The 23,668-nt window shown below is 34.1% G+C and overlaps 1 protein-coding gene and 1 long non-coding RNA gene across 6 annotated transcripts; one reads left to right on the top strand and one right to left on the bottom strand.

Annotated features, from left to right (window-relative positions):
* Nucleotides 1-1,096: 1,096 nt before the first annotated feature.
* On the top strand, nucleotides 1,097-23,668 carry LOC130669416 (disheveled-associated activator of morphogenesis 1). 5 transcript variants are annotated; one of them, XM_057472319.1, is made up of 8 exons: nucleotides 1,097-1,523; nucleotides 16,512-16,619; nucleotides 19,053-19,361; nucleotides 19,436-19,660; nucleotides 19,755-21,436; nucleotides 21,565-22,001; nucleotides 22,069-22,367; nucleotides 22,451-23,667. In XM_057472319.1, the coding sequence occupies exons 2-8, from the start codon at nucleotides 16,578-16,580 to the stop codon at nucleotides 22,709-22,711; spliced, it is 3,255 nt and encodes a 1,084-aa protein (XP_057328302.1). In that variant the 5' UTR covers nucleotides 1,097-1,523; nucleotides 16,512-16,577; the 3' UTR covers nucleotides 22,712-23,667. The 5 variants fall into 5 exon arrangements, with proteins under 5 accessions (XP_057328302.1, XP_057328305.1, XP_057328304.1 ...); XM_057472322.1 differs by lacking the exon at nucleotides 1,097-1,523 and adding an exon at nucleotides 5,979-6,135 and having other exon boundaries at nucleotides 22,451-23,668; XM_057472321.1 differs by lacking the exon at nucleotides 1,097-1,523 and adding an exon at nucleotides 10,883-11,367 and having other exon boundaries at nucleotides 22,451-23,668.
* Nucleotides 1,414-2,181, bottom strand: LOC130669417 (uncharacterized). The gene is made up of 3 exons (XR_008990183.1): nucleotides 1,930-2,181; nucleotides 1,621-1,873; nucleotides 1,414-1,543 (listed from the first exon to the last, which is right to left on the bottom strand). It is a non-coding gene; the product is annotated as an uncharacterized LOC130669417 (long non-coding RNA).

Here is a 23,668-nt window from a genome sequence, read left to right as displayed (position 1 = left end):
GAAATTTTTTTCACCGCAAATTGAATTTATTTTACTTATTTTCGTGCCCACAGATGGTCTAGAATTGATTTCAAGTCAATTGATCCCTAAAAAAAAATTTGCTGCGGGGTCGACCCCTCAGAGGGCCACTTTTGTGTTGTGAGCTGTTGTGAGATGCTGTAGTGGACCTGGGGCTTCCTAAAAATTTTTTTCACCGCAAATTGAATTTATTCTACTTATTTCCGTTCCCACAGATGGTCTAGAATTGATTTCAAGTCAATTGATCCCCGAAAAAAAAATTAGCTGCTGAGTTGACCCCTCAGAGAGCCACTTTTGTGTTGTGAGCCGTCGTGAGATGCTGTAATTCATCTGGGGTCACGCAAGAACCTAGGCTAATTGATCCCTTTTTTTTTTTTTTTTTAACAAATCCTCTTTTCATATCATTCACACGTAAATCATTTGCTCTCCATTCGACAATACAGGTACTGACATCTATATCGAAATTTTGACTTGTGCACCTATTGCCGATCGCTGTTTCACTAAAACTTTATAAGATTAAGTTCTCTATCGTCGGTTAGAAAGGAACGACAGCGTTTCCATTCCACGTTTTTTGAAAGTCTCATAGCTTATCCCGATACTTTATTTCTCTTTCTGTTTATCTTTGAGGTATTCTTCACAACTATAAATAAAGTAATTAATTGCATAGATAGTTTCCAACAAAGCTGAAAATAAATCCCTTCTGTATTTAATTCTTAATGGACTTTGATTTAATTGACAAGAATCTGACTCAGAAAATTGTGTATTTAAAATTTTTAAGTCCGCTCAGCACAACAACTTTCCTGTCAACCCAACTGTTTGAAATGACATTACGGTATTGTAAAACTTGTCATCATCTAAATTTCAAAGTAACTTTTGGATCCTCAAGCAATGAATCTAAAAAAAAAATGAGACTTGCTCTTGTAACCTCGTGCGTGCACGCTCATTATTGCACCAGTAAATACAAGTTTTGTTCGATAAATCGAAACGTATAAGAGCTCACGAACGCGTCGCCTTAACGACGCAGACCGTCGGCTCGACGGACACGCGCAGACGGAGTTACAGAGTACAGAGACAAACCCGGTTTATCCACTCTCGGTTTTGCCTAGTTTGTGTGACGGCTTTTCTCGAGGTTTCTCGCACCGTGTGTTACATATATACTTACATCTACATGTATATTTATACTTATACTTATAATTAATCCGACTCCTCTTATCGGCCTACTCTCGTGTCACCGTTTGTCAAACAATCGTCACCTTGCGTCAACTGTCATTGTCACCGGTGAGGATTACAGCATCCGCATCTCTCACTCTCTAGCCAGCAATTGTTTTGTGCCGGTGTATAAATCTCCGAGAATCACCACAGGGTCCACAGGATGATCGTCATCTTTGTCAGATGCAATGCGTAGCCGATGTCAACCAGTAGAACATGTGCCCTTTTGCTGTCTATTGATCCAGTCGCTTCGGCAGCAGATTAATTCCTCAGTTTCTTACCCTCTTGGGACCTGAGTAAGTTGACACTTGGTTACCTATATAATTAATACACTAAACTCTACACTCTACCACAACATAATTACTCTACTAGCCGCAGAATATATCAACTTACATGCATCTAATCCAACTTCGTAGCCCAGTATTGATCGGTCACTAAAACTTTTTACTTTTTCCTCAAATCCTAGAGCATTGTAATATTTTTCATTCGGTACGAGTGTACAATAACATAAATTGCACATTGACGTCTGGCTTTACAACTAAAAGCTCTAGAATATAAATACGACGCGTCAGTATTGTCACCGTTCTTTTATGAAAAATAATTCTAGCATCAATGCCACGTGCTAGACTCCGAGACAGAGATTAGCCTACGAAAAATATATATGTATATAAGTATATGTATAAATAACTCAATAGACCTCACCATCTTTCCTTTCCGCCTTTCTCCTCCAGACTATCCGATTCTGATTAACGATACCGACTTGTGTATTGAATCGTTTCCCAATTAACGTGACCGCACCTGTATCTCGATTCTTTATATATATATGATATACATGATATATACACATAGACTTAGATGTAGATCAACTGCACACGATGTCTTAATCGATTTTCATGCACCAGCATGAGCTTTAATTATCAGTATGATGTATGCTCAGGAATAGATAATTAAAGCCTTAATTAGCTTGTATAGGAACGAGATTGTATCGTTTTACCGAATATCCATCCCTACTATACCCTACTATACTTATGGGGTTTCCTTTGACGAACCTCATGGCCACATGTGCACTAGGGTGGGCCAAAAAAAGTGACTATTTTTTTTTTCTTTAGTTACAGTGAAAATATTGTTTGAGATGATGAAAAAAAAATTCTATTAAAATTTGAGCTCTTAATACTAATATTAAGAGGTGCCTATTTGCAATTCTCCATTTCCCATTTAAATAACATGAGAAAAAAAATTTTTTATTTTTTTATTTTTCTAGCTCGGCATTCGCACGTCATATAAATGAGTCCACAGCATATTTTTGTAGAGAATTTAACGCTCTACAAAAAAGGTTTCTTATAATTTTTTGATAAATCCATCCATTCGAAAGTTATCGGAGCTGGAAGTCAAATCTATAATAAATTTCCAGATCTTTTTACTTTTCCAGCAAAACTATCAGACTTATCAAAAAATGTCATAGAATCTTTTTTATAGACAATTTTATTTCCTACAAATTTGTTGGAATAAAGTTCATTCAAATTCCGCATTGTTTTCTAGTTATTTTCATTTTAATCTTAAGTTCTCAGAATAGAGTAGAAGACTATTATTTTTACGAGCTTGGCATTAAAATGAAAATAACTAGAAAACAATGCGGTATTTCAAAGAACTTTATTGAAAATAATTTGTAGGAAATAAAATTGTCTATAAAAAAGACTCTATGACATTTTTTGATAAGTCTGATAGTTTTACTGGAAAAGTAAAAAGATCTGGAAATTTATTATAGATTTGACTTCCAGCTCCGATAACTTTCGAATGGATGGATTTATCAAAAAATGATAAGAGACCTTTTTTGTAGAGCGTTAAATTCTCTACAAGAATATGCTATAGACTCATTTATATGACGTGCGAATGCCGAGCTAGAGAATAAAAAAATAAAAAATTTTTTTTCCCATGTTATTTAAATGGGAAATGGAGAATCGCAAATAGGACCTCTTAATATTAATATTAAGAGCTCAAATTTTGATAGAATTTTTTTTTCATCATCTCAAAAAATATTTTCACTGTAACTAAAGAAAAAAAAGAAATAGTCACTTTTTTTGGCCCACCCTAATGTGCACCGTTTTCTATTACAATTATTCTTCCAACACCCTTGTTTCTTCATCGCCCGCACATATGTTAACTAAATTATCTTAACAAAGCTAATTAATTGTTATTATTATTATTTATAATATTGAAGAGTGACAAACAATCATAATGATAATGATAATGATTCAAGTGCAAACGGTCGTAAATACACATGACAAAACACAGACATTATTACCAGCAGGTTGCAAAATAACTTGGCATTTTAAAATGTCAGTACCTTCCTACATGGATTCCAATACTTTGTACTCTGTTCCAATTGCAGTAGTCTATTGTAAATGTAGTCAATGAGGAAGCACATTTACACGTTGAATTTAATTTATTTATTTCTTTATATAGATATTGTTGCTAATCAATTTACCTGATTATTAAACTAGATATGTCATTTGAGTTATTAATTTATTTATTATCTGACAATTTAATTATGGGCGTGGTAATTAAAGTGTGTAATAACCCAATAACATTTATAATTAATAAATTAAATATGTAAAAAAAACAGAAAAGTTAAACAGCAAGTGGTGGTAGTGTTCGATGGTAATAAAAATGACTATTGACCTGATCGATTAATTAAATATTATTAGATGGAGATCAAGTAGCGGTAGACCGTAGGAATACATGTTATATGTGTATACAAAGTCCGTTCCGGCTGGATATATAATATTATTATTTAAGTGCACATGGGCACGGTGCAGTGAGACTCGAGGCTCGAAAATAGTCTCGGTTTACCCGTGAAATGAAGAAACGCTGAGATCTGCGGTTGGGGTTTTCATGTTATTTATTTTTCTTTGGTTTTAATTTTTTACTCGGAATACTATTCAATGCTGTAGATTCTTAACTCAAACTACTTTAAAGATTCTATTCGAGTTTTACTGTTAAATTTTTAAAATTAAATTCACCGCCGCCAAGGGTGACAACTGCGATTGTCGGCGTGTTTATTACACCGATAAACTTATCACGATATTAATAGAAGTAAATAGATGCTCTCGAGATGATGGTCTGTGTGTGTGTGTCAATTGGTACAAAGAACCCGATGAAATCGATACTCAGCCAGTCTCGGTAGAGTAACGACCTTACCATGTGTACTATCCGCAGCTGTCAGCTGCTTGTTTATCCATATCCAAGGGGACTATAACTAAAACTATCTTACACATTTTAGACTCTGCCGACATGTGTGTTGTGTACCAAGTCTAGGCGAGCACATTGACACAGGCCAGTTATAAGTGTCTATCAAAAATGTCCAAAAAAAAAAATAAAAAAACTGACCAGTATATCTTTTATTTACTCATATATCAGACTTGTGAACCTTCTTAATCTCAGAACCATGCAGCAAATGGACCTTGACCATCCACACTAATAATATTCCCGAGCAAGGTGACGTCACTGCATAAGTGGGCTCTTTGCGGAGGTAGCTGGTATTTTCTCACGCTAACAAGTTAAGTACAATCGTTGACATTGATTCCAATAGATGGTAGATATACTGAGTTTATCTTTCGACGTGTTACATTACATTTGTAAATTCCTTTCACGGTCATCGAGATTGAAAGCTAACTAAAAAGCGTTTCCACGAGTCGTAAAGAACTTGTTGCTCGTCCTTGCGGTTCATCCAGTTCTTCATTACTTATCTTTTTACCTTTTCCTTTATATAGACGACTCTGGCTAAGAATTAACAGTATGGTAGAGTCCACAGGGATTATTGTCATCCTCGTTTTTATTTAAAACACGATTATTCTTCGAAGACACTTGTTTTATTTTATTTTTAATCAGGTTGCTCGATGATAGCACTACTGGAGAATCACTGCCCGTTGGGCTCAATTGCCGTCAATTTACAGCAATTGCTCGCTCGGCTTTGAACCCTTGCGGATATGCACTTTTTTAAATTTAGTTATTGCGGATTATGACCGTGATTATGTCGTGATTTGCATGTTAAGTGAAAAGATGACCGTCTGATAATAAATAATTGTCGAGTTAAAAGTTTACTTGGATGTCCTTGACCTGATCTAGAGCAAATATCATCACCCTGTTTAGTTTTTTCAATACACCGTGAAACTACTGTAATTATGTAATAATTTTATCTGCAAAGACTTTGGGTGTGGACGAAATTACTATCCAGCACTTCCGGTCTCCAATTATCAGTATTATTATAAATATTATAAAATCTGGTTGGATGCATTTCAAAGTTATTATTATTTTTTTACGACCATAGGTATTTTTATGTCCTTAATTGATAATTTATTCATTGGGGTCATTGCTTCTAAATAAATAAATCAATGAATACCTCATCTCTATTTATTTTTAATTCAGCAGCAACTTTTTCGCCAACAAAATGGGTCAATGTGGTGACGGTGGTGACTAAAGCAAACGCTAGTGGTGGGGAGAGTCGGACAGATGTTTGGTCCACGGGTTCTATTTGTTTGAAAGAAGGGAAGGAATATGAAGCAAAAGGGCCACAAGGGCTTCGTTTGTGCCCCTACAGTGCAGGATAACCTTCAATATCTAAACTCATAACTACCCTCTGCTGAGTGTTGCCAGCTCTGTAGTATCCTGTAGTATTCTCTGTTCTTTTGAGTAGTAGTGGCTCAGCTCTATCGCTTGGCCAGACGTTTCGGCAGTAACGAGTCTGCGTTCTTGGGACAATGGCCCTCGGATAATAACTAACATTTAATGTCGTAATGTAAATAATATTTATTGGTGATTTAAAATTCTAGTCATAAATAGCAAGTAATATATTAATTAAAGAGTTTTATTTGAAGAACCGGCGTCAGACATTCCGCCAAATTTCTAAAGGTACATTAACATACAAATGACTTTTAACTTTTGATTCTCTATTTCTAAATAAGATATTTCGCATATATATGGCTGAATAAATACTTTTGCAATCTTTGTATCATCATATATTTATTGCTAGCTAGAGTATATATTTAATATATAAACGTGCTGATATGATGGCGCGTCCTATTTTTAGCTTTACTCGACTTCCGGATTTTCGCGTAGCACATAAGGGTGACGAGAGAGTTACAGAAGAAATTATCCAATCGGATGTGTCACGTTGCACATAACCATATATATGTATCTAAGTAAAGTAGTCTCAGTGAGACTAAAACATATTAACATCAGCAAGTTGAATTGCTGGCAAGCAGGAAGAGTATGTGAAATCGATTAGTGAATAAGGCGTGTGTGTTATTATGTACTCACACGTGATAAATGTCGATGTCGTATGTGCTGTCAAAGACATTTGTGTCTCCATAGCATCTCGGTGAAAAGTGAAATTTCTTTTACAACACGTCGTTATTTATTTTATTATTTTATTACATCGGTATTTTTATTGGACGCAATAAATAACGCCGATGAAATCGCCATTAGATTTTTTCGATTCAACCTAATTATTGTTCATATTTTTGTTATTTAATAAATATAAAATGTTTTTTCTCTTTTTGGTTTATATATATTAGTTTGTTTGCTACCTACCTACTTCTGGGACCGTTAAGTCATCCATTTTATCAGACATTTGTACCAAGGTCACGAGTGTTTTGAATTCTTTAACGGTGTTTATTTAGCTGTCAATTTTTACACGTAATTCAGTGCAACTATTTTTTGATGCTTTTGACTTTTAGGGTTAGTTAAGATGGTCGAGGGAGTGTTTACTATTGATTTCGTCTGGAAGCACAGGTCGCAACCCCAGCTCATTTCCACCTCGATGACTCATTTAGGATCCGACTAAAAACTAAAGATAACGATCTTGTTTTAGTACTTTAGTTAGTACACACATACTTGTTTGCTCAGTCGGTATCGCTAGACATCCAGTTAATTAGTCTATTGCAGAGAAATAGAGGCAGAATGGGCCACTTAAAATTTATTCAAAAAGAAAACTAGGGGAGGGTGGGGCAGAGCGGCCCCCCTGAAATTTTGACCAAAAAAAATTTTTTTTTTTTGACTAATTACTATAAATCCGATATGTTTGCGCATTTTTACCCCTACGCATGACATTTGGGGCAAAATGGACAAGCCCAAAATTTTGAAAAAGTGATTTTTTCATATTTTTATCGTCAAATTAAAAAAAAATTATCATAATTCCACATTTCTAGTCCTACGCATAACACCTGGGGCAAAATGGACCAGCCGAAACTTCCGAAAAAATTATTTTTTCATATTTTTCGGCCGTTTCTCTACGTAAGAGGCAAATTTGGTCACTAAAAATTTATAAAAATTAAATTTTTTTTTTTAGTTGATAAATTTTTGAAATAAAGTAAAATTATAAAATCGATGTTTTTTTTTATTAAATAACAATTAGTAATTAAGGTAATCGAGAGTGAACGATTTTTTACGCTTTAAAAAATTTTTTTCGAGTAATAGAAAACCAAAAATAGTTGTCAAGAGAAAGAAATACATTCTTAATGATGAAAACAATTTAAAAAAAAAAAAAACGAAAAAAAAATTTTTTTTATCACTTTTTGAAGGAGGGCCGCTCTGCCCCACAAAAAAAAAAATTTTTTTTCAGAATTTTGGCAAAATGTCCATAAATTTGTTCGAAATAGGACAAAAGTAAAGTGATCTTATGGTTGAAAGCCACAAAAAATAATAATTGGCTTAAGGGGGCCGCTCTGCCCCACCCTCCCCTACATTAAATTATTTTAAAAATCAATGATTTAATTCTGTACAAGTTGACTTGCAAAACGGTTAAGAAATCCCGATAGGTCTGCTCTCTCATGCATAAAGTTTCTAATCTTATTGCCGAGCAGAGCGGGAAAAATAAAAATAAAAACAGACAGTGAATGAAAAAGAGAAAAAGGCCTGGATAAATGGTTTTAGAGGAAAAATCTCGGTCCACTGACCCAGAATCAACCGATAAGCTACTTGATAGTTCATTATCCCATGTATTTACACTCATGTACTAAAATTTTACCTCAACTTTATATTTTCTACTCTCAAAATTTTATTATTGCTATTTTATACGCCATTATTATTATCATCACTATTACACGCTCTCATATATATTTTTACCAGATTTTACTGCATATACTAATCTACGTTATAAATTCTCTGTAGATAATTTACTAAAATCCACTCCCCATTCTTTTGTTCTCTTTAGCTGTTAAATATTTTTTTTTTTGTTAAAAAATAAGTGTTTTAATACATTATATATCTGAGGTAAGTGTGCTGGACGTGCCAAGATTTACATCAATCGGTCTTACGAACTTACGTGTCCAGGTTATTTATTACTCACTCGACAATGAGCTAACAGAGTTTCTGCGTGCATGAGTAGAGATGGATTTGGGCCGGTGGCCGCGGGACGTCCGGTAAATAAATACAGTGTGTTATATATTTCCTGGTGATCTACTTAAATAACTTGAGGCCCCGAAAACCCCCATGTCCTGCATTATAATTTTTAAAACAAACACTTATGACAACTGTTGTATTTACGCGCCTGGCATTATTATTTACATACTTAGCTGTTAAGGTGCCACCTACCTACATATATACCGATTAAATTAATATGCTGATCATACATAGTACGGCCTCATTGATCTTACGATCAAAATCTCCGATATAATTTTATTATAATTTATCTATTCCAAAACAAAACAAGAGGTCAGTGTGCCACATTATAATAATAATTTATCGTCATTATCATCATCATCATCATCGTACATATGATTTTCATGTGTCGTAATAATTTAATAACTAGAAAATTCGGCCCTTTCTTTGCTGACAAACATAAATAATAATAATAAAAATTTATAAATAAAAATTTTGGAGAAAATAAATTTGAATGTCACCAATTACTTGTTAATCCTCATTAAAAACTTTTCATTTACATGATGACTACACATAAATAAAAATAAAAATAAATTTTTATTGGCAATAAATACCTAGAGATTTGACAAATATGACGACTGATGGTGATTAGATAAGAATATTTACATAAAGGTCGTTGGAATAATTTATTGGCGTTGAGTCTCTAGATAAGAATCTAAAGTCAAAAGTGTGTGTATGTGTGTATGTTTTTTTTTTTAAATTTTATTTACACAAGATCTCGTTATGTAGGCTGTCTCAATTTGGAGTCTAATGTAAAGCAATCGGCTAATAATCGGTCTGATCGGTTCGCCGATCGGTGAGTAAAAGATCGAGAGTCTACGAACTCGGTTCTGAAAGTTAGAATCAGAGAGGTAAAGTGGATGTGTGGATAATGTATATCTGTATATATGTATATGTATAATGTATAATGTATATACAGTATAACGGGTTCGGTGAGTAGGTCGATACGTGCAGCAGTTGACACCGATTAGGACATTGAGAATATGTACGTAGAGCATCATCAGGACCAGCAGGCGCTCTTTCTCCACAAAACTTTAGCTACATCTTCATCTTTTGGGTGGTCCGACACTTTAGTGCCTCACTCGGCACTTATAACACAGCCAATAACAATTATTATTTTCAACAGATTTTTATTTTACGATTTGAGAAATCTCACACGCTGATGGTATGTTTATATATTTATAAGTCGTTGGCATTATCAAGTGTCTAGTCGTGTAGGTGTCGTGACATAACACTCAGGTATTTCAAAAATCCGATGCTCTTTCACCTTTATGCAGATATTTCACTATGTACTCTCTCATCTCGTAAAAAACGAAAAAGAATAACTCAAATAAACTTACACTTTGATACAATGAGGTCGTGTAAATTACTCGAAAAATATATTTTTAGAAATTTGAGGATCTGCAGAAAATGTCAAAGTTTCATATAAAAAAAAAAAAATCAAAAATCAAAAATGGTAAACATCGAAAAATTTTTGATTTTTTCTAAAAATCTACAAAAAAACAATGAAGATAGGTTGCAATAATTTTTTTGTATTTTTTTTCAAAAAGTACATTTAAAAACAAAAATTTTGAAAAAAAAAACGTCCCAATCAGTCGAATTTTGAAAAAGTTATAGCTATTTAAAATAAAAAAAGCCATTTTTATCAAAAATTTATAACTTTTTTTCGGTTGGGTGAAAAAATTTGAAAAAATTTTCAGCCAAATTAAAGGGGTCGAGTTCAAAAGTGGTTGATTTGGCGTGGAATGCCCCATATATATTTCAATTATTTTATAGCCAAGAAATCAAGTGTAAAGTGCTAATGAGAACACTTTTGATCATTAATTGGAGTATCAACCGGCAACCGATTAATTACGATCGATCGATCGGTTTATTTACTCCAAGGCCACATAAATCCTCAATGCGGTATATAATATAAATATAAATAAATAGCTAAATTTTCCCAAGCTTAAATCATCAGGAAATATAGTTGCTTGTAGCGGCAGCTAACTGTGTCAGCAAAATCGATAATAAACGATTTTTTTTTCTTTTCTATTCATTTACTCGTACATTTGTGTATGACCGATGTAGATACCGTAAACCCAATGCAACTTATGTATTTAAAATTTATGTAGGTATATATATGAATGTATGAATCGATACGCGGGTGTGGATTCTTTGACAGAAGCCGTTAGTTTATTACAAAACGTTAGAAAGAACTAGTGTTTTGCAGACAGCTGGTCTGGTAGCTGCAGTTGCTGTTGCTGTTGAGCTTTATCTTGCTCCAAAGATATCCTCGACTGGGAGGAAAACAAGCCAGCGAGGCTTACCTAGAGGAAGTTGTTCTAAAGATAATATAATAGTTGTATAGATATATATACTTTCCTGTACCCGTTGATAGATCGGATAGTGAGATGCAATGCCGGCGAGGTCAGGTCAGGAGGACGAGCATCTCATGGTTGGACAGACACTCGGCAGGAAATAAACCGTGTCTGCTGATTTCTACATCACACTCTAATCAGATGCTTCGAATAGAGATCGATATCTATTACTATGATCCAGCGTTAAATCTGAATCTCGAGCATCTGATGATACGGCACATGCTTTAATATTCTTCCAGCGAATTCTTTATTATCATTATTATTATTGTTATTGTTGTTTAATTATTTAATTAGAGACAGATGGAGAAACGAGGCTGGAATCGTAACAAGCATTACTTGATGCGTGAGTATATTCCGCTACCGGTCAATTACAATTATTCTTCCGTTTTTCCTTCTTTTATAACAGCATGGTTTATTACGTACTTTTAAAACTTACCGTAACATTTAATTATTTTTCAAAGTATGCCTAAAGCCTAGAGCCATCAGGTTTATAGAATTAGCAATTATAATAAATGGAAATACAAACTACTTATTTGGGTAACGAGAAAAATCGTTAAATCGGAGTTTATAGTAATCATAGTCCACATTTTATATTTATTGTTTTAATACCTCAAAGTATTTTTTAAATTAAAATTTTAAACTTGACTGACATTTCTAATCTTTAAATAATAGAAAATTTTTTTATACAGAAACTGAGAGTTCCTCAAGCTTAAGATAATTTTTTTTTCTTTTATTGAACAGGGAAATTTCATAATCGGTAAAAATTTTTTAAAACCTTTTACTGAAAATGACGAATATCACGATCCATATAATGGATGTACTAAAAGATGAATAAATTATTTCGTTTTTATCGTCAATTTAGTAGGAGGGGCAAAATGGGCTTTCTAAAACTTATTTTCAAAATAATGTTTTTTTTTTTTTAAATAGATTTGACATAAAGTATACAAAGTATTTAAAAGCGAGATATGAAACTTGAGAGTCATGAAAAAAAGAAACTCAGTTATAAATGCATCATATATAACATAATAATATATCTATAGAGCATGGTTAATTATTTTAATTACATATCCCTTGTTGTGTATGGAAATGAGCTCGTGGGCGTAAGGAATTATGACACACGAGTTGTGCGGTAACCAATCACCGGGTGTAGGTTCCATCCAAACAAAAATTTTTCTGTTTATCTGCCGATTTATATGTCAAGTCTACTTAATATGTTAATTCAATTTTATTTACATATAATTTAGAGATAAAATGTAACGTTTAGATTCGGACAATCGATAAATAATTTAAAGAAAATTTAACGAGGAAAGAGGAAAGGAAAAAATCGTTGACCTGCGACTCTGTGGCCCCTTCTCCCAGCCAGTCTCTGTCTCTGGTCTCTGGTCTCTGCAGGTAGACTACAAACTAACCGTGCAGCAGGTTGCGAGGTGTTGTATTTTCAGCTGCCAGTTGGATTGAGAATCTCGAGCAAGAACGTTCTCCGCTTTCCTTTCGCCTTTAATTTACATTCACTAATTTTAAAACCGCACGTGCGCGTTCTCCTTTCAATAAACCAGTTAATTCATAAATAAATAAATAAATAAATAAACTATTTATTTAAAAAAAAAATAAATAGACATAAATGGATCGAAATAAGTTTATAAAACAATGTGCTGATTAAAAGTGGCGAAAAAAAATAAAAAAAAAAATCGGAGTGAAAAATTGGTGATACGAAAAAAATTTTAAGTGAAACGACTGACAGCCTGGGGCTGAACTTTCGTGCAGACAATTTAGGCTCGATCTCACCTGCATCCAGCGGTGAAATTTAACCAACGGCCCTTCCTACTTGTCAACTTTTATAAAATTTATTTTTGCTTTATTCCTTTCCCCTTCAACTCCACAATCATCTCCATTTAAACATATTATTTATACAGATAAATAAATATTTATAAAATTAAAAAACTTGACTCTTGTCAAGCTTAAAATCATGTATTACCCTAACCGTGAAAATTTCACGGTGGTTCGTAAATATTGATCTGAACGGAAGTCACACGCGTGACCGACACGCGCCACGATCCAGCCTCGTGTTCTCGGATCGTTATACTCCACGACAGCTCTAACACGCGAGTGATACCTAAGGAAAAGGTTTTTAATCTCATCGTCACCGTGAATCCTGGCGTGACGGTTTCCCTAGAGCTCATCTAGACTTTGTCCAAGTCAACGTTATATTTATATTTAAATAAAGATGGATACTGTGTTGGAGAAAATTGGGAAATTCAACTTGGTAATTTTTTTTTCTTTATTGTTATTTTTTATGCTTCTTGATAATAAACAAAGGCTCATCAAAATACTTAATTACCCGTGTTAATTTTTTAAAAAAAATCGTAAAATTTTGAATTAAAATTAACTGAAGATTAAAGTAAAGACTCGGAGTATTGTTTAAGATAATTAGCTTATTTTAAGCAATAATTTATGCAATAACGGTAATAAGATAGGCCAATTCGCACAATTAAATAATAATTGTAGCTGTAGAAATAACATTAGAGTTAGTATATGTATATATATATGGTAAATAACAATGAATAAAAAAATATGATTTATTGGGGTCTTGTATACTCTCACCAAAGATATTCGTGGAGAGAAACCGTACGTTGATTTGCTCCTGTCGATGAATTGGTGTACGAAACGATCAAACGTGATGTTCGTTTTCACTTGTGAGTTCCGACAACTCCCACTGTACACATATATGTATACAATATATATATACTCGTTGACTTTTTAAAAAAATTCCAAAAGATACCTACCCATTTTTGAATGGGCGGTATAATGTACGATCTCATTAAAAATGACGGACGTTAGAAAATTTCTCCTTGGGTCATTTGGAAACAAATCATTATTTATTATTCTTATTATTAGTAACTAAATTCAGCGAGTCAAAAATCTCATTAGCGATAGAGACTTGAGAGCAATTGCTTAAGTGACCGTATAAAATAACAGTAGAGAGTGATGTTCGTTAGTTAAAATAATAATAAAAAAGATGCTTCTGATCTGTATAAATTCATCGAGATAATTAATCGCTTAAACTGATCGCGAGTTCATTGTATCGAGATAATTTTATTTTACATTTTTTATTGGTTTCGGAAGTTTTATATATAAATAGAGAATAGCGGGAAAATGGTTTTAGTAAATTTTTTTTTTTCGAAATTTAAAATGACCCTTCGTTCCCTGTTTTCCTTGAAAATATCAAATGACCATATTCACACAGAAAAAAAGAATTTCTTGGCGCAAGAAATATTTTGTATTATGAATTGAAGACAAAAATTTTTCTTGGCTCAAGAATTTTTTTCTTGTTCCGAGAAAATTTTTTCTTATCCCAAGAAAGGTTTTGTTTTCACTTTATAATATAAAAAATTTCTTGGGTCAAGTAAAAATTTTCTTAGAACAAGAAAAAATTTTTTGCGCCAAGAAATCCTTTTTTCTGTGCAGTTACTTTATATATTTAATTCTATTGAGTTTTTATTTTCCGTAATAGAAAAATGATTATTAATATAAAAAATGAAATAATTGTTGGCTCGACGTGTATTATTACAATAATACACGGATCGTAATCGGAATAACTTAATACAAGATGCCATTTGGTCAGTATGTGAAAGTCAATTGTGTCCAAGTGATATTTCAGTAGGTCGTTTTATTACCTCTTATACTTTACCAGCGTTATCTGCAATTTAAATTAATTATCTTGAAACAATGACTCTTAAACTTTCATTGAGAAATATTAATCGAATAACTTTGTTATTCACTCATATTAATAGCCAACTAAAACTATTTTTAATTAACCCGACAATTTTATTTCCTACAAACTTGACCTTCCTCCATATCAAATATATACATAATTTTTATTATCATTTTTTTTCAGTAAACGATTATAAATTCAAATTTTTTTAAAAAATCAACAGATAATTATTAAAATAGTTAAATGTCACTCAAGGTCGTGCAGGTTTTTTTTTTTATATCAACAAGGAAAATATTTTCAGATGTTTTATACTTGAATTATACATCCATATATTTATATAAACGCAGATATGATAAACTTGTATTATGGTAATAAAGTTATGAGGAATGTGAGAATAAGTGAAGAGTAGGTATCATACTTTAGCTGATAATAATTTATACACTGCCGCCGTAATCACCTTACACATAATTCCATAATCGCTAATATTTATTTATTTATTATTATTGTTATTTTTCCGTTGCGTCACTTGATGGAATAAAGTAATTTATAAAATTCCCAATTTGAATGTAATTACACTGTAAAAAATTCGCGGAGTGAATGCGGATTAAATCCGGAGTGAATGCGGAGTGAATGAATTTTTAATTATTCACTCCCCTTGGAGTGAAATTCACTCCGGAGCGGAGTTTCGAAAATATTATTAATAAAAAATTGCTCCACTCAACAAAATCGAAGTAAAACCTCGCGTATTACATTATTGATTAGCTGATACGCACACACATATTCAGGCACACACGCGCACTCGCACACACACGCACGCACACATTCGAACACACGTACACATTTGTACACACGCACACATTTGTACACACGCAGACATTTACACACACGCACAAATTTGCACACACGCACACAAACACCTGCACACACCCAAACACACACATGCACGCAAACACACACACACATATTGTTTAGCAGTTTAATATAAATTAATATAAATTTATTTAAGTATTAAAACTCTGGACCGGAGTGAATTGGGAGTGAAATAAAATCCGCGTCACTCCGAGATCACTCCGCTAAAAAAACTCCCAATTCACTCCGAGTGGCGGAGTTCCGGAGTGAATTCGGATTTTATTTCACTCCCAATTCACTCCGGATTTTTTACAGTGTAAAAATAAAAATATTAAGTTTAAAATTGACCTGCTTACAAGACAGATATTTATGCATGACGTTGATAATAATACCCGGGGCATAATTGCTCCGATAACAACACTCAACATTGTTGGTGAGATAAAAAAAAAGTAGGTATTTTTAAAAACCGGGAAACTTTTTATTCAGTACCGCTATCGGAAGTCATTCGATAAACCACGATGTTAAATAAATAACTAAACAGCTAAAAACACTTTGAACTGTTAAAGTGTTTGAGTGAGTATACATATATAGATAGAAATTTACGTATTATAATAAAATGAACCTGCGGAAATGTATTAGAGAGAGAAAGTCAGTGTAAGAGTTAAATCTTTTACTCATCGTCTGCTAATTGTTAACGAATTGATTATACCGGAATCATCGTCGACGATCATTTGTTATCGTGACTGAACAAATGCGATATTCCGGATGCAGCGATGATCAACGTGATGAATCGTTTCAATGCGAGTGTTGCATACAATAAAATACAACAGCACTTTCATATAAATCTTACTCTTTATTTTTATTATATAAACATAAATATTTATAATTTATTGTATGATAATGATAATAATGACTTATTGTTACAGAGAATTCCGAGTTGTTCCTTGAAGAGTCCCCAGCCTTTAAAGGAATTCGTCGTGCACTGCCAAACGATGCCGTCTCGAGTAAAGAAATCATTTTGCGGTTGCCTGCAGGTAGGCGTAATCATAAATTCAAATAGAGTTAGAAATCGAGAGTCGGATTATGTGCGTGTACAGATCGAGCTGTTTTTTTCCATCTATTTACAGCAGTAAATGCTGATGGAGTCAATGAGCTCAGTAATTATTAATAACATAAATATTCTCATCAAGTGAAAGTTTACCAATAATTTACAATGTCAATTTAATCTTTGCCATAAATATATAAATAAATTGCTCTGTGAAATAATCATCGAGCCTTAAAATCGTCAGATTGTAACAAGACGTTCCATACCGGACAATTTTAAATGACACACGTTCATTACGGTCATTTGCGAGCGGTAGTTACATGGCGTTAAAAATTACCGAGTCATGCGGAACGAAAAATTCCTCACTATACACAACTCGCGGTAAATAAAAGTTTAAATTGCTTGAATGCTGATGCTCATGCTGATGCTGTTAAGATTATCGTGTCTTTGTTCGACAAATCTTGTTGGCAAATGTTCGTCTTGCTCAGTAAATGTTCTCTGAGTGCTACCGAGTTTTTGATGGCCTTGTATATTTTTCGATCAAAAAGAAAGTAATAATCTGAGGATGAGATTCTGTTAATTCACTTCCGAGTCCAAGTAGCTGTTGATAATAAAATAAAATTATTCAATGTCGTGAACTCAATTCAAAATAATTTATTGAGAAATTTTATTGCCCATTTAAATATTTCTCAACCCAATAAATTATTGATAAATATATCATTTTATTTAAGTAATTGCATATATTTTCGAGTAGGTGTTACAGGTATGGTTAAAGTGTAGTGAAAAAAGAAAAAAAAAAGAAAATAAGCAAAACTAGATTTTCTGGGAAAAGTTATCGTCAGCAATCCTGTCGTCCTTGGCTGAGTTCATTCTAATAAATTGATTTTAAAAAGATACATATTAGTATTTTTATTACAACCCAGCATGCGCGAGCACTCTCTCTTTCTGTTAATGTGTATTTTGACATTTATTTAAATTTTTATACCCATTAGATGCATCTCGAGTTTATTTTCTGACTCCTCAGCAGATTTACTTAAAAACTGGATGTTGAGCTAAGCCACTTAAAATAATTCAGAGATTTAACGACAGACGGAAAATACGCGGCCATAAAAATGTTATGCCCAAAAAATGTTATAAACTCTCGAGTAGTTTATTTTTCGTAACGATTCGCTGTGTTCCTTATTTATGTTATTACTTATTATTAATTTGTTTTTTAAAGGTTATTTTTAAGACCGAGAGTGTTTCGCAAAGATTTAAGTAGAAAGGTGAAGAATTCCCTTGGAAAGTAATGCGTGATTGCAGGCCGTATGTAGACAGATTAGACCTTTACAACCGATTTACCGTCAGTTTTATTCCTTTGCAAAACAATATAGCTAAATATTCAACCGCAAGTCAGAGGGCACTCGAGTCGTGATTAAAAGTTCAAATTAACACATCTATATCAATACTTGAATCATTCACGTGTGTTTGCTAAATAATTTAAAAAATTAACTTAATGGGTAATCTAAAATTTCGCGGTATTTTCACAGTAATTTCTAGTTTACATATCGTAAAAAAATATTTAATAAAATAAACACCTGGTATTTAATCTCAATGATTTATTATTCACGTGTGAAAGTACTTGTGGAATTTAACGATCAGATCTTCAAAGTCCTTTTACCTTTGTTGACAGAGTAAAAGTGCCGGACAAACAACTCATTCCGATTTCTTTAAAATAAAATTTCTTTTTGTAAATAAATAACTTGGATAAATATTTATCACTTAGGGGAAGGGGGGGGGGGCAAAACGGGATACTTAACATAAAAATTTAGTTTTTAGGGACATAAATATCGTAAATTGGCTTCATTTTGATTCTATTTGAAATAAATATAACGAATTTTAGACTGCCATCAGAAAAAAAATTTTTATTTTCTGCGGGCAAAATGGGATACCCCAAAAAAAGTAAATTTTTTTTTTTTTTTTCAAGTGAATAAAATTGATGTAATAATGTCTTTCTAAATTGATGTAAGTAATAAAATTTACTCTCAACATATTTTTAAATAAGTTTTTCCTTGTTATTTCTTTTCAAAATTTGAAATTGGCGCCAATATTATACTTTTCGCAAAAAATATAAAAATGTTTTTTTTTAGATTTTAATAGTGTAAAATTATACTAGATGTAATTTTTTACCATTTTCGAAAGTTTTTCGAGGAAAAAAAATTTTGAAATTGGCGCCAATATTATACTTTTCGCAAAAAATATAAAAATGTTTTTTTTTAACTTTTAATAGCGTAAAATGATATTAGATGTCATTTTTGACCATTTTCGAAAGTTTTTCGAGAAAAAAAAATTTTGACGAAATTTTGAGGGTATCCCATTTTGCCAGCCTATCCCGTTTTGCCCCCCCTTCCCCTATTTATTATTATTTAACATATTTTTCTAGGATGATGAACCGCCAGAAATCACGTATTGCGTGGTGGAACAGACGGGCACACTCACGTTACAAGCCATGACACCGACACTGCCAATGCCCGCGGAAGAAGAATTGAACAAAATGTTTTTAGAATTGGTGGACGAGCTGGATCTCACCCAAGCAAATCGTCAGGCTGTGCTTGCTCTTCCTGCTAACAAAAAATGGCAAATATATTGCTCGCGAAAGGGAAACGATACCCTGGACAACGGAGGGCTGCGTACCACTGATTTGAGCGGAGATCCCGAGGACTACATCAATAGGATTCGAGTGATAGCCAGTGTAAGTACTTGGTTATTAAAATATTATTATGAGTTCTGAGTGAATGTTGAGGTAATGAGGTAAATTAATTACAGAGCGCGTTTTCTGAGGATGCTGAAGAGCTATCGAATCAAATGCGCCAAGTAGAAGCACTGAAAACCGCTTTGAGAACGCAACCCCACAGTTTTGTGCTCAGATTCATCGAGCTTGATGGTTTGAATGCTTTGCTACAAGTGCTGGGCACGATTGACGTCGAGGCAGCAAATAGCAACCTCCATACCAGCGTGATAGGATGTCTCAAGGCGCTGATGAATAATTCCGTAAGTAATCACCACTTGGTCTCTAATAATTTTATTTAAATGTTTCCATATCACTCTAGTCATTATTATTATTATTATTATTATTTACCCACAGAATGGTAGAGCTCATGTGTTGGCACATCCAACGGCGATAAATACCATAGCCCAGTCGCTGGCGACTGAAAACATTAAAGCAAAAATATCTGTGCTGGAAATATTGGGTGCGGTTTGTCTGGTACCGGGTGGACATCGAAAAGTCCTCGAGGCGATGCTACACTTTCAGCAGTATCACTCGGAGCGAACGCGTTTTCAGAGTATCATAAATGATCTTGATAGAAATTTCGGTGTCTACAAAGATAATTTGTCGCTAAAAACGGCCATTATGTCCTTTATCAACGCGGTTTTGAATTACGGTCCTGGTCAAGTCACCATGGAGTTCAGACTTCATCTGAGATATGAATTATTGATGTTGGGGATTCAGCCGATCATCGAAAAGCTTAGAAAATATGAAAATGAAACTTTGGACAGGCATTTGGACTTTTTTGAGATGGTTAGAAATGAGGATGAGAAGGAATTGGCGCGCAAGTTTGAAAAAGAGCACGTTGATACCAAGAGTGCTACTGCAATGTTTGATCTTCTTAGACGGAAGCTGAGTCATACTGCGGCTTATACACATCTGTTGAGTTTGCTCGAGCATTGCTTGTTACTTCCACTGGATTACGGTTCTTACCCGCAGCACTGGCTGCTATTTGATCGAATAGTTCAGCAAATAGTTCTCCAGTCTGAGGGAAGCGAAGCGGGAAAGACAAGAAATCCTGATGTTGCGCCTATTGATATTAATGTTAAAGAAATTGTCCATCTGCTCGCTAAAGAAGAGGAACTGGTTGCTGCACGTAAACGAGCTGAAGAACTCGAGCGTGACAATTGCGAAATGTCCTCTAGGTTGGCTAAAAAAGAACAGGAGCTAGATTTGCGTACGCAGGAAAAGGAAGACATGGAGGCGAGTCTCGCTAGAATTAAAGAACGTCTTGAGAAGGAAACTTCAATGCATATTGAAACGAAACAAAAAATATCCGAGCTTCAGGATAATGTTGAAACATTATCGCGTCAAATAAACAACGAAAAATCAGAGAGAAAAAGACTTGAGCAGTTAGTCGCCTCGGGTAGTCTTCCGGATGACGCCAAGGCAACCATAAAGATTGTCGACGATGATGTAGAGGAAAAAGTTGAATCTAAACCTACTCCACCGCCTCCACCTCCACCTCCACTTGCACCTCCACCACCACCTTGTTTGATGCCAGTGGCTCCACCACCAATGAAAATGGAAATTATAAAAAACGTTCCTCAGCCCAGCAATCCGCTAAAATCTTTCAACTGGTCAAAAATTCCCGAACAAAAACTCCAAGGCACAATTTGGTCTGAGTTAGATGACTCGAAACTTTACAATGTCATGGATTTGGAGTCGATAGACAAAATTTTCTGTGCCTATCAAAAGAACGGAGTATCTGCAGAAGGATCCATCGAAGATCTTAGAAATTTGGGGAAAAACAAAAAGACAATGTCTGTTATTGACTCGAGAAGAGCACAAAATTGTACAATTTTACTGTCAAAGTTGAAAATGTCCGATAATGAAATAACTCGAACAATTTTGTCAATGGATCAGCAGAATATTCTTCATATTGACATGGTGGAGCAGTTATTGAAATATATTCCGTCGTCAGAGGAGGCAGCACTTTTGGATATGAATCAAAAAGAATTACAAAGTAGAGCAGACTGTTTTCTTTATCAAATATCTAAGTAAGTATTACTATTGCTATTTAATTAAAAAACTTTCTCCTGAATTATGTATTGCTTTAGTCATACTGTAGGTAATGAATTACATATAAGCGGTTATTTACAATGTTGTCGTGTAATATTGATTTCAGAGTACCGCATTACGAACAGCGCCTGAGGTCTCTCCACTACAAGAAAAAATTCTCGGCTAGTATTGCGGAATTGACGCCGAGGATGCGTGCCGTCCTCGAGGCGAGCCGACAAGTTGCTAGATCTCGGAGACTAAGGAAGTTACTCGAACTGGTTCTTGCTCTCGGAAATTACGTCAATCGTGGAAACGCTCGCGGCAATGCCTGTGGCTTTAGATTGGCCTCCTTGAACCGCTTAGTCGACACCAAGTCTTCTTGTTCAAAAGGCACCACGTTGCTCCACTACCTCGTCCAAATTCTCGAGTCGCGGTTCAGAGAAGTCCTAGACATTGAGGAAGACATGCCCCATGTGAAAACCGCCGCACGTGTCAGTATGGCCGATTTGCAAAAAGAAGTTGCTAATTTGAAGAACGGACTCCAAGATGTTCAACGAGAGATCGGTAAATATATACGAGAGCATCTGTCGTCATCTTGATCTAATGAAACTTTTAACCCGTCTTCTTACAGAATTCCATCGTGCTCAAGCTCAAGTTCTACAAGGTGACATGTTTTTACCGGCAATGCGAGACTTCCAGGCACAAGCAACCTGCCGATTGGCTGAGGCCGAAGATCTTTTCCAAGACATGAAGACCCGGTTTGATCGGGCCGTCAGACTCTTCGGTGAAGATTCTGCTGGTGTTCAGCCAGATGAATTTTTCGGAATCTTTGAAAACTTTTTACAGGCTCTCACCGAAGCGAGAGCGGATGTCGAGAACATGAGGAGGAAAGTAGAGGAAGAGGAACGTCGCGCTAAACAAGAGCAAGAAGTAATTTTACTTTTTATTTAGTACTTTTAAACCAGACGTAAATATAACTGTTGTTAATTTATCTTGTCTTTTTATTTCGTTAGCTAAAGAAACGTACGATGGAAAGAAAAAACTCCCGCGAAGGCATTCTTAATAGCATTGCGCTCAACAAAAAGAACGAGAGCAACGGACAGGGAGACAATAAAGGCGAGTTCGATGACTTAATCTCAGCCCTCAGAACCGGGGACGTTTTTGGTGAAGACATTGCTAAATTTAAGAGATCCAAGCGCCGTCCTGTCACACCGAGCAGTCAAGACTCCCGCAGACACAGTATTCACCGAGAAGATTCTCGTGAGCGGCACTAGATCATCATCATTATTATCATCATCATCATCATCATCATCAGCAGCTCTCCGTAGAGTCTTCCACACCCTTAGTCGGTAACTTTTCGTTGTAGGGTAAATTATATACTGCTACATTTCGGATAACGGACATGTAGAAAACGTTTTTATCTCCTGTGAATATTTTATCCCGACTCAATAAGACGACGTCCTTATCCCCTGTTCCCTTCCCCATTATAATTTAAATGTTTTATTGTTTTTGTCTATTTTTTTAATAAAATGGAAATAATGTTTTTTTAAATTATTATGTTATAATTTACGTTGTAAGACTGCTAACTAATGTATAGTGCCAAGATGTTTAACGAAACAGAGGTTGATCCTTTAAAATAGAGAAACATATCTTATTATATTTGACGAATTAGCTGAAAAAAAGTTAAGTTATCAAGCAAAAGTTTTATTAAATGATTATTATTACAATGGAAAAGATTTACTCCCGTAGGAATGTTTGCGGTGCAATATAGCTATAGAAAGAAAATTTATATCCACGTGGAAAAATCTATACAACTATAGAAATTCAATAGAAAACATCCGCATATCCTTACCTTTGTTCTAAAACGCTCGTCAATAACTTTTATAAATTTTTTTATTTTTTTTAATATACGGAAAGAAAATTATGGGAAGTTTTCCTATGCATTATGGGAATGGTTCCCATAATGGTATGGGAATAGTACCTATACTACTATAGGAATGGTTCCCATATGTTATGGGAACCATCCCAATAATAGTATGAGAATAGTTCCCATACCATTATGGGAATGGTTCCCATAATATTATGGAAACCATTCTCATATCATTATGGGAATCATTCCCATACTATTATGGGAATGGTTCCCCTATTGGTATAGGAACTATTCCTATAATATTATGGGAACTATTCCCATAATGTTATGGGAACCATCCCTATAATATCATAAAATTTTT

The sequence above is a fragment of the Microplitis mediator genome, chromosome 6 (genome assembly GCF_029852145.1).
Source record: "Microplitis mediator isolate UGA2020A chromosome 6, iyMicMedi2.1, whole genome shotgun sequence".
NCBI classification, from domain to species: domain Eukaryota; kingdom Metazoa; phylum Arthropoda; class Insecta; order Hymenoptera; family Braconidae; genus Microplitis; species Microplitis mediator.
The sequence above is the reverse complement of the archived record's forward strand: the minus strand, read 5'-3'. Positions and strand labels throughout refer to the sequence as shown.